This window comes from Haplochromis burtoni, unplaced genomic scaffold (assembly GCF_018398535.1).
Source record: "Haplochromis burtoni strain Fernald_Lab_line unplaced genomic scaffold, NCSU_Asbu1 Contig_201, whole genome shotgun sequence".
NCBI lineage: Eukaryota > Metazoa > Chordata > Actinopteri > Cichliformes > Cichlidae > Haplochromis > Haplochromis burtoni.
The window spans coordinates 215,427-227,768 of NW_024582562.1; the positions used below are offsets into that span (position 1 = coordinate 215,427).

The 12,342-nt window shown below is 41.9% G+C and overlaps 1 protein-coding gene across 2 annotated transcripts in view; it reads right to left on the reverse strand.

Moving 5' to 3' along the window:
- The window catches only part of LOC102299304 (cadherin 13, H-cadherin (heart)), a 227,279-nt gene that overhangs the window by 67,439 nt on the left and 147,498 nt on the right, over positions 1 to 12,342 (reverse strand). For both annotated transcript variants that reach the window (XM_042226214.1, XM_005935766.3), the window contains exons 7-8: positions 3,811 to 3,993; positions 3,459 to 3,712 (exon numbers count right to left, since the gene is read on the reverse strand). In XM_042226214.1, coding sequence (XP_042082148.1) covers positions 3,459 to 3,712; positions 3,811 to 3,993 — 437 coding nt within the window. The remainder of the gene's footprint in view (positions 1 to 3,458; positions 3,713 to 3,810; positions 3,994 to 12,342) is intronic.

The following is a 12,342-nucleotide window of genomic DNA, read 5'->3' on the forward strand; positions in this document are numbered from 1 at the left end:
TCCCATATGGTCATATCACAAAGAATATGCATCTCCTTAAATCAAATTCAAGTCAAATGGTTAAAAAATAATTTCACACACAAAAAAAGAGCTACCACACTGGGAAGGGTGAAGACAACTGGGTTGCCCGGCCCTGGCCACGAGGTGTCCCTTATTTATTTTTCAGGGAGTTGGCAGCCCTATCTGCAGGTAAGCGCTGCGTTTTTTGCAGCTGTTACCCAGCATTAGAGAAACTTTCTTTAAATTGGACTGAACATTAACAGCCTCAAGCACTCAGGGAATAAACTCTCATATAAAGTGAGAATGTACGCCGTTTACCTGAGAGAAAGTGTCATTTTTAGGCTAACATTAGCTAACAAAATGTTAGCTTATAACCAGCTATTGTTATTGTCTAGTTAGCTTGATGTCAGCTGTCCAAGAGGGGACAGACATCCAGAAATATATATTTTTAATGGATTAATTCCAGGTTTATGAGGATTCATGACCTTTAATGTTATCAAAGTGCCACATAGATGGATAGAATAAATGCAGCCTGGTGTTCAGGCATGCATGTGTGCACTGGGCACTGAGTGCTACAGATTCTCACCAGCGAATCAGACGAATTGTGTTCCACGTCAAATGCATTTGACCTACTCAACCCAGGGCGGCACACACACTGGACATACACATAAACGCACACACACCTGCACTGTTATGCAGACGCACACAGGGAAGGAGAGAAGAAGCCAAAGAAAGCTCCTGCTTTTTATAATGCCGTTTTATTCTATGCACACCGTTCTGCTCCCACCTCTCCAAATGTCTGTCTTTCACTATGTCCTCAACCTGTCTGCAGGTCACAGTTATGACAACTCAAAGTCAGTGTTACTGCCAAAATGTCAAGAGGGTGAGATGACAATAAACAGAGGGTCCATAAAAATGAATATAAAACGCATGCTGAAAATCAGATGAGCAAAGTGGGATAAAGTTAGAAGATGAAAGATTTATTACATAAAAGATTCAAAGAACATGTAAAAAAACAAAGAAAAACTGAAAAAATAAAAGATCACCAAAAGCTTTTAAATGATCAACATACTATAGCTTATAAGGGACCTATTATAGTGATTTCAGTAATATTATACAGTTATATTCAATTAGAGGCACTTTGCAAGATTCACCGGCCCACCGTGTCCCCATTTATCTTAATATCTTGTATCCTAAGATGTAAATAGGCAGAGATATATAGATAAGAAAATATAAGGAAAAGTGCAATATTTCACAGCAGTAGGTGTCGTGATCCTGGGCCATGTTGGCCCAGCATTCTTAGTTTTCTGGTATTTTGTTCTTCATTTAGGTTCCTGGGTTGTTAAGTTGTTCCTTATTTGATTTGCCCTCGTGACTTTTACCCCCTGTGTGCCCCTCTGTGGATCTGTGAGCCCTCGTCTCCCCTCCTTGTGTTTCATTCAATGTTTTCCCCAGCCCGTTATGTCCGTGCTCTCTCCTCCTGTCTGCACCTCTGTGTACTTCCTGTTTTACTTTGACAGTCTCTCGTCAGTATGCGTCATGTTGTATCACTCCTGCCCTGTCTCGTTACGATTATCTGTGTCAGCTGTGTTCCCCGTGTGCTCCCACTGCCCTCGTTAACCCTCTGTGCATTTAGGTCCACGTCTCCCTCATGACTGTGTGTGAGTCTCCCTGTGTTTCCTGGTGAGCTTTATATTTAGTTTTCTATAACTTGTGAGCTGTTTTTCCAGCAATAAAGCTGTGCTTTTTGAGTTTATCCCCCGTGAGTTTGCGTTTGGGTCCAATTCCTGCCTGCCACACAAAACAGACGTTCTCTATCCTGAGTCAAACAGGAAGTAGCCCAGCTGTGCTGTAGTTTAATGAGAACATGCTGGAGAATCTCAAGGCTTGCGTCAACACATTTTTCTCTTGGAGGAACAGATAATGTGGTAACCAGGTTACCGAAGACCAACAGCTGCAGACACGATGCAGTCGAAATGTAACGTGAAATGACAAAAATACCAGTAAAGCTGCTGAATATTGTTTTAATGCTGAGACCACCCTCACTCTGACACAGTTTGATATATTTAGTCAGTCCCAGGCTTTATGCTTAACTCTGTTATCACATTACTTTAGCTTCCCACGTATACCTGTGATGGACTCAGACAGGGACTCGAGTCTGATGGTCTGGATGCTCCACAGTGAGGTTTGGATGGCTTTCCCGTGATCCCCAAACTTTACATGTCGGGCCATCGCCAACATTTTGATCTGTCTAATAATGTTGTTTGTCACCAAATACTGCCAAGCTCACGGTCTGTCAGCCTCAAACAGATCATTATCCTTGTTAAAGAGCACTGTGCTGCACAGATGGGTGCTTTGACTTTGACAAGTATTTGTCTTGGATTCCAGCTTTTGTTGTTTTCTTTCTACATTTTACTTCAACTTTTGTTTCTTTTGCTATAAAGAGTTTATTTTAAAGCTTACACAGCGGCTATTTAAAGAGTAAAGACATGTACAGAGAAAACAAGCAAACTTCATATTCCTTGTAAAAACCCACCGATGACCTCCCTGGTACTTCTAAAGCTGTCATTTGGGGCTAGTTTGTATTATCCAATATTTCCAATATTTATAGGATCATAGAGGGGGGGGTGATGTCAGGCAAGCAGCTATCAAAGCTTCATTGGTAGAGGTCCTGACTCTATCACGCTATCCAATAATAAATCCATGTTTTGTAGCATTTAACACGGCCACAGCGAATACGTTTTACTGCACATAAAGCAGTATCAATAATTTGGGCAGTAAAGTCATGATCTGATGAGTTTTATTGCCCTCGGTCTATAATAGCCCCATGTGTTTACTTATATATGACATGCAGCTGCAAAGGTGCAGAAACACGAGTCGAAATTAGGCCTGAAAGGCAATAAATGCAGCGATGACTTTTTATCTTGTAAAATGTAAGTACAGAGCAAACTATGGGACTCCCTCTGGCAGCAAGAGGAATAATTTTTATTGTGGCACACGGTGCAACTAATAGCCCTGCAGTTATGATGATGGTGATATTTGAGGGCTTCTTCTGTAACAGAGTTAAAGTTAATGAGCTGTCTGATTCTGGGACTTTTCACTTGACTGGGGAGAACAGTTTGGCCTGTGCCAATAAAGTGCACATTATCCGGGCAGTATATCTGTTTACGCAGACAAATAAAACGAACTAACCGGGAACGCTGGGAAGATCGGACGTATTTGGCGATACAAAGATGGGATCGCGACGGCTCAGGCAGACAGGTGAGGACTGACGGAGTGAGATGTCAAAGCAGCTGGAAGGTGATGATCTACGGGCTGAAACTGCGAGTTACTATTTCCCTGCCAGATCACCTCGCTTGCATCATTTATTCTACCCAAGATGATCCACAGTTTGCAGCTGTGTCACTTTTTGACTTTGTTGCACTTTTACCACAAAAGTATGTCTAAAAACTGCTTACCTAATACTCTGTTTCTCTAATATATCCGGATCTGTAGCATTAAGTGATGCCACAAAGCTTCCCACAGGGATGTTTTCCATCCTGGTGACTATCAGGGGGTCTGGGAAGAACACAGGGCCCTCGTTGATGTCCTCGACTCTGACGTGGACGGTGGCTGTGGAGCTCGGGCCATATCCAACATCGGGAACCAGAGGATCCTCGTTCTCCACTTTGATGAGCAGGCTGAGGAATTCAGACGCCTCATAGTTCAGTGGCTAAGAGGAGACAACGATTAGAAATGTAAGACTTATATTATTATATTATCTATGAGAATATATGAACGTATCCAAATGTTTCTTACAGAGTGCTTTACCTTGACAACCGACAGCATCCCCTCATTGTTGTCCGGGTTGGTCTGAACCTCAAAGCTCTGCGTCGGGTCTCCACTGATTATAGAGTACATGGCTCTCCACGCTGCTGTGGCCGGATCGTCTCTGTCATCTACCGTCAGGTTGACCACAACGCCCGTTGAGCCCTCATACACGTGAGCTTCAAACTGTGAGGGGAGACAGAAACAAGTGGAGATTACTGAGAGGCCGGCCGAGGAGACCCGAATCTAGAGAATATAACAGAACAAATCAGCGCGATTCCAGAGACGAAGACGTAGATTCATGTAACTTTAAAGGCTTCAAAGACTGAATGTGAAATGAATTTCAGAGGCAGCGCTATTGCATACTGAGCCAATCAGACTTGGATGTGAACAGGTACAAATTTACTTTCGGTGGACTACATTAGGGCAAATTAACATCCTCGAGTTGATACAGTTTCTAATTTGAGTAAAAAAAGCGCTTATTCCATATTTGCACACAAGGAAATGCAGCACGTTTGGAGGGAAATCATAAAAAAGATGTTTCTGCAGAGTTTTACATTTTGCATTCCTGCACAGTCCAGTAGACAAATTTATATTGCATGATGTTAAAGGTTGGACTGCAGGCAGCAGTATGGAGCACATGCATCTCAGTTTACTTTCCTGTGTGCAAAATGTGTGGTACCTCGCTGCTTGCAGAACTATGAACTATGTTTACATTACTCTGTATGAATCTATATTGCCCGTGCAACACTAAAATCAATTTGTCTACACAGTTATATATTTGAAAAAAATGGCAGAACAGAAAAGAAGAGCATGTGATTAAGAGTTAATAGAACAGATGAGGAGATTCTGCGCGGTCACGTCGGGGACACAAATGCATGCACAGCACACGCAACACAATAAACACCATTTATGTCTCCAGAGCCGATTCCCCACAGCGCATCTCATTTATTTTTGCGGTGTCAGTCACTCCCTGCCTCACGGCTCAATGTTGGCAGCAGGCCTCAATCAGATTCTTATTGATGGTGCCAGGAGGGCTTCCTGCTAAAGACTGCATTGTGATCAGGGTTACCCTTGAAGAAGGCAGGCAGCGCTGTGACAATATCACACTGTGTGTGTGTGTGTGTGTGTGTGTGTGTGTGTGTGTGTGTGTGTGTGTGTGTCGGGATCATTATTGTGTCAGAGCTCACACTGTAATCTTTCAGACACAGAACACTCTGTTTAAGGATAGTTCTGGTCCAGCCTAGATTACTGTGTCTCTTGTCAGCCCGTGGTATTGTTGTTTCACAGATTACCCTCTTACTGCCTTATACTGCCGGGCTTCGTGCATTTATCTGAAGAGAGACCAACATTGATTTTTTCTCTTTCCTTTCTTTTCTCCCTTTTTATTCATCCAAAGCCTGTTTAAAAAAAACACTGTGAACCATTCACAGTCATTTAGGGCACACAGAAGCGAAACACAGTGTTCTTAAGAATGTGAATTCTCACACGTGTACTCTTGGTCCTTTTGTCCCGCGAGCCAACAGCTGCTACAAAGGCAAATAGGAGAGAGTTGCCGGCATAAAAGGCCCGATTCTCACTCGTAAACAAGCGAGGGATGGTGGAATTTAAATTGCTTTAGCTTTACTGGGAAATCCTGAGGTGGTGTAAGCAGTTTCACAAAATCTTGGCCTGAAATACACAAGGCACCGTGATCAGAAACGACTGCTTGTTATTCGCGTGGCCGTCATCCACGTCTAGACTTAGGACGGCAGAGACACACTCGGAAGCTCACACACCGACAATAGCCAGTCAGACGGGGTTTAATGATGTGAGGCAGTCATGCGGTTTGGAGAAAAGTTATTCTGTGTGATGTGGACACTGAGCCGCGGCCTTGCCACTGAAAAAAGTCCAGTTCCTACTGGAGCACAAAACAACCAAGAGTATAAGGAAATGACTAACTACTGGGCAGAACACCTGGCCTCAACTAACTTAAACGATCAGGGGGCGCAATGACAACAGCAGTCAGAGTGCATCGCAGTCAAGTTTGTTTTTATCTGTAGCATCTGAGACTCCCACACCCACACACAGATCCAATTAGAGCAGCGGCTCTGAGAACAAAAGACGACCTGGACACACATGCACGCCGAGACTTAATAAGCAACACGCAGGAAAACACACACCTTCAAACATGCAGATAGAGGCAAAGATAGACAACCAGTCAGTGTTGGCAGTGACCATAAATCAGAGCCCTTCACTTCAGACATTTAAGAGTCCAAGAAAAAAAGAAGCTGCCATTGATTTTCTGCTTCCCATCTCTTTTTATGTCTGACTTTCCAATAATCTGGCCCATGAATCTTCTAGGTAATGCCATGCTGTCAGAAGATAATTGGGTGATAGTCATTTGAGGCACAACAGCATAAGAAGAAAAAATAAACAAATTGATATCGTCAAGTTTCAGCTGACAGTTTCAGCGCCGTCATCCTGATGACTGCGATGCCAGCTTTTGTTTACATCCGTCGTTATTTTCCTTTTAAAGTACAATTATCTCTGTACTGGTGTCTTTGGTCTTGTATGACAGAGTAAACTTTGCAAACAGAAGAAGCACGTATTGTGACTGCTCTTGGTTTGCCTGATGGCTGAATTAAGTAGGGCCTGTACTTTATTTGAACTATTTGCAGAGCAAACTGAACGTGCCATAGATCGTGGCGTTTAAGCGGAACATTGTACCTCAGGATGCTAAAAAGGAGGAAAAAAGATGCACCTTGTCAAAATGCCGTGAACATTTGTTTAACACGTTGTTTTACGGTCAAATATCTGCAAAACTAAACACTGTTCATCATTAAATTAATGTTTTTCTTTCAACTTCATTTCAAGAGCACGTCTAACCTCGTGCAGCAAACATCTCCAAGCCAAAGCCAAACAGCTGGTTGATTTATGGAACCACAAAACCTTCATCTCAGCATTGTCAACAACATTCATTCCACCTCTTCTCCAACAGATGGATGTGCAAGAGAAACCCAAACTTCTGGCAAAACGCCTGAGACAGAGATGTGAAGCCTTGGAAAAGTATGCACATCTGTCAGCTTTACCAAGTAACATTAAATGCGCTCTGCCTCATTAACACCAGTACAGAGAAAGCCTCCGTTTTCTTATACTGACTTTAATTTGTCTTTCATTGGCAGCTGGCAGTTTTTGCCTGTTTCAAACCAGTAACCCTGTCCTCGTGCAGATCTATGGCGCTAACACATCAGGACCAAAAACAGTAGAACTATGTAAACATGTGTCTGCACTAGGGCTGCCACGATCAGTCGACTAGTCACGATTACGTCGACTATCAGGATCGTCGACGACTGATTTAATAGTCGACGCGTCGTTTGAAGCTTTGTAAGATCGCAAAGACGCAGGAATAATAGCAGGATTTAAGAGTGTAATAACGGACTGAAACAGAAGATGGCAGCACTGCATGTACAAGGATGCCAGCTGCCGTTAAACCCCGAAGAAGAAGAAAGCTGTCCCAGAATTCATAGCGCGGCCCAGCTTAGTTTCCAACAATGGCGGCAGCTAGTTAGTTTTAATATTACTCTTATTATTCTTTCTGGGTCACAAAATAAACGTTTAACATATTTTCAGGCGAGAATGTAGCTGTGTAAACCTCAAATATCTGCTCAGTTTATCAAGACACCACATATTTTCAAAAGCGCTCCGACGTTTTCGGAGACGTCTGTTACCCACTAGCTCGATAGCTAGCCGGGGGCTAGGTCACTAGAGCCGTGAGAACACCGGACTCCCGGCAAATCGTTTTCAAACCCACCGCCGTCTTTCGCTACTCAGGTTAAACATGATATATGAGTCACTTAGATAACTTAAAAATGTTATTGTTTGGCTTTTTTCAGTATTTTATTTGTTCCTGAGTAAATCGGTTTGGCTGAGTTTATTAAACTCCACCAAAACAATCTGCACATTTAATTAAAATTTAATAAACTATCTTGTCTTTATTTTTAGTTAGCACAGACCTGAAACACTTAAAGCTGTAAGCTAATGATAGTTATATAAGAGCAGATGCTGCTGGTGCAATAAGATGTTGTTTTACGTCCAGTGGATGATGATCTGATTAGTCGACTAATCACAAAAATAATCGGTGACTAGTCGACTATCAAAATAATCGTTTGTGGCAGCCCTAGTCTGCACTGAGTGCAATACTGTAAACCATTACCTATATCAATATTACTGATCCATCTTTGCTGTCCTCTAACAGAGAAATACAAGAAGAAATGTGCACGATTCCAGTTACATTGTAACCATATATTTAAGACTGCAGCATGTACAATCACACAAAAACAGACATGACTGAAGATCAGCTTACATTGTTCCTGGATGTCTGTCACAAAGTGTTATGAATACAGATGGCAGTTGTGGCTACACTGACAGGCAGCTGAGCAGCTGTTCGTTTGTCCTAATGGAAAGTACTTTGTGACACGTCCCTGCTGCCCCAAAGATTTTCTCTGACATGCAGCACACATAACAGCAGCCCATCACATTAAATCTCTCAAGACGAGACTATTTTGCCTCTGAGAAGCATTTGCTTCATTGCCACGACACGGCAGGGAGACACTGCGACACAGCAGTTTGATGTTTGTCTTTTTGATAAGTTAGTTAGTGGGTTTTTCTTTTTACTGGACAGTTTCTTAGACCATCTGAAAGAAAAATATATGACTCAGAGAAATCCAAAAATCATGAACATTTTCAGGACTTTTCAGTTGATTAAGGATGAAGCCATCTCATTACTTTCGCCCCTTGGTGGCTCTATAAAACATAGAGGTTAGAAAGAAACCTCAGTTAGACAAGAATCACACATATTTTGCTTTTCCTTTATCAGCTTTTGAAAGCAGCTTAGCTCTCAGCAGAACGAGGTGTAGACATTGCGAATATTTGCAACAAGCTACCATTGTGCATGTGATTGCTCATCTTCTCACACAATCCCACACCCAGGCATGGAATACTTTTCCGTCTAGCCTCTCCACTTGCTTTTTACACTGCTCACAGCTTTAATCCTGCATACAGTAAGTGTGCCTGGGGAGTTAATGAGCTTACCTGTGTCTTTATTAAATTTCTACAGCTTGTGTGCAGGCTGCTTCCAGAGATAGATTTTTGATGAATCTGACATTTAGCAAAGCAGCTTTTCAGATTCTCTATTTGTCAATTAAGCTAGTTAACGAAAATATTCCAGGACTACAGGCAGGCATTAAAAACCCATATGCCTCAGAAGCAAGGTCAGCCATTCAAGTGTAGCAACTGATGTATGATTGAGCGCCGGCTCATCCATCTGGAATGGCCCGAAGACTGAGAAGTTTTTAACTTTCTGACAACAATCTGACAGTTCCAACTTTGTGCTGCAGTTCACTTGTGTGCTCTCCTGTAAAACTTCCATAGTTCAATTTAGCACTTTGCAGCTAAATCAGTTTCTAGAGTCCCTGTGCAATTGAGATAAAAAAAAAAACTGCTTTAATAAAGTAACGCCTGGCTTTTTCTTCAGTGGGAAAGAGTACAATTTGCTTTTATTCCCAGGTCAAATGACTCTGCACTAGTCTTTATCAGCCCAGCCTCTGATTGGCTGTGATGGAAACAGGACATCACTGTCGACATGCTCATTTTCAGCTTAGTCAGGACGCAACGAGATGATTATCAGAGAACAACACAGATGTTTTACATGAGTTTGCAGATAATTTTTTTTAATTGGTATTTTGCAAAATTACAAAATATGCTAAAGAGAAGCTTATTGTTTATTTGGTCTCTGCATAATAGCCTATAGCTTTTCCAGCCAGTTTCCTGTCTGCAAGCTTAGTAATACATTTTTATTTAAGAAAGCGCTTTTCAAAACGCTCAAGGACACTGTACACAAGCAATAACAACAACAGACGTAACAATTTACAAAATAATAAGGATAAAACATAGAGCAACTAAATAAATTAAAGTAGCAGGATGGAAAAGTTTATGTGGAGTAGGCTAGTGTGAACAGGTGAGTTTTGAGTCTGGACTTAAAAAGAGGAAGGAAAGGGATGTTTCTTATCTCAGAGGAAGACGGGGGCAGAGCAGCAGAAAGCCCGAGCCTGAGGTCCATAGAAGTGAATCAGCAAATTTCAAACAGCAGCAGTTGCAGGAAAGGTTCAAGAGTTGGACAAAAAGACGACCTTGATGTTTAAATTACATAAAGTTTAAATCCTTTATTGCTTTTTATGGACAGAATCATGATTGCAGAGTACTTCCAGTTACTTAAGAAAACAGATTCATAAAAAGCAGAAGTTTTGTTTTTTCCCTTTATGCATTGATGTAATAAACTCGTCCAAAAACAGTCATTTTGCAGCTCTTTTTTGGTAAATCAGGCAACTGCTGAACCTGAGAGGACGACCTACTTTGATACATAAAAACATGGGCATATTTTTTAAAAACTGGACCTGAGCTGAAAATAGTTTTCCCCTTTAAAATATAATTGATTACATGCAATCTATTAACAGCCACCCTTTTCTGCAGAAGACAAAACTGAAGACAAAATCCAACATGCAGTTTTGGTTCCTGCACTGATGGTTTCAAAGAATGAGTTCATGTTTCATCACAGTCGAGAATCAAACATTAGATTCATCGTCGGTGAACTTTGAATAGGCTGCTTTCCAACTTTAGGTCTACAAACTCTGGGGTCCCATGGGCAGGGACAGCAGCGTTTTGTTTTTAGCAGAAATATGAAATCACTTCTTTATCAGGCGCTGCTATTCTGGATGAATCACTCGAGATAATTATGTTTCATCAATAGAAAAAAAGAAAAGAAACACGATCACTCAGATCAGCCTTCTATTGAGCCTCCAAGTGAAGCCAAAGAATGGCAGTAAAATACTCCAACCATATAAAGAAAGCCGCAGAAGACAAAGGCTCAAGTTTTTCTATGAATTTCTCACCCAGGATGTTAATCTAACCTGATCCATTCACGCTGCTTTCTGTCTAACAACTGCACGAGGACACTCACAAATACACGTGTACTATATTCCCTTGAAATATGCCTCCGACTTGTCATACGGCACACCGATCCAGTCCCATTTCAGGCCAGCTACGCCTCAGCATCACCCAGAGTAAAGTGCTGTGTGTAGCTCAGAGCCAGTGAAGCAATCATGCAAGGCTTTCAGCTAATCCATGACACCTGTTAGCCATCCCCCAAGATAGAACAACACTGACGTGGCCCTGCCGCACTACGCCTGGTGCTGTGCTCATCACCACAAATGTCTTTATCAGCGGGACAGACGGATTGCAGGTGAGCATATTCTCGTGGTCATCGCAAAGCGGAGAGCGGGGAAAAAGTGAAAGGATGGAAGAAGGGAAGTAAACAGAAAGACAGGCAGGCAAAGAGAGTGCAAAATTGAGTGAGGGGGAAAATAAATCTGGGCAATGGCTGTCAGGAGCGTGAGTGACAAGAGAGATAAGGTCCATCACAGTGTCGGTATGAGGAGCAGGAGGGAATAGGACCAGTCAGACATGGTGCAGAATTAACAGAGCTGCTGAAGAGTGGAGGGGAGACAAGTAATGCAAGTGTAGAAGGAACAGAGTGGAGGAGAGATCGGGATACTGGTGCAGGAGGATGAACCAAATAACAGGGCAGGGCAAAAGGTGCACGACTACATCAGCGTCTGCTCTAATGCAACATCAGCTGTGAAAGGTTTAACAGTACTGTTATTAAGACAGAGGAATATCAAGTTCAGCATAGCAGAAAGTCTCAGAGACTTTGAGTAAATGCATATAGATAATAAAAATCCAGCTGCGACCGGGAGATAAAATTCATCAGGAGAAATATCCATCTTCGTGACAGGAGCACACACGTCGAGCCTTTCAGACGACAGAGCTAAGGGTTACTACATAATTTTGTCTTCTTGTTTCTTCTCCTCATAAAAATCGGATTAGACCCTCACTATAAAATTAATCAGGCCAGAGCACATTCCCCTACAGAAGGAGCTTCAGTAGGAAAATGTAATAAATTTCCTAGTGAGGAATACCTCAGCTTCCGATTTTAAAAATGGCAGATTGATTATATGGAATCATCCATCCTTAAAAAGAACTTACTAAGGAGAAAAGTAACGGCGGTTTGGCAGCTAATTCTGCCATTTTTCATAAAGAAGGTTTTAAGCATTCTCCCCATGTTCATATTTCAGCGTTGCATCAGTGACTCTTCAGGCAGGTTGTATTGCAACATTAAGGATCACTTATCTGTTAACTATAAGCTGCTTCTTACCCCTGAAAATGAATCTCATTCATTTTTAACGGGGCAGGGAGTGCAACCTCAGATTCTTTAGTTTTGTTGTTAATATTTTAAAGCACTAATCACAAAAAGTTCAGAAGAAAAGAAACGTGGAAGTTACATTTTGATTTATGATCGATGCTATCAGTACTCTCGTTTGACTGAAACCATACATAAAGATCTGTGAGTCCACCCCTGTCTTACTAGCGTGCAGCAGGGCAGCAGATAACAAAAGAGAACCAAAATGAACAGACATACTCCCTAGGGGTGCAACGATA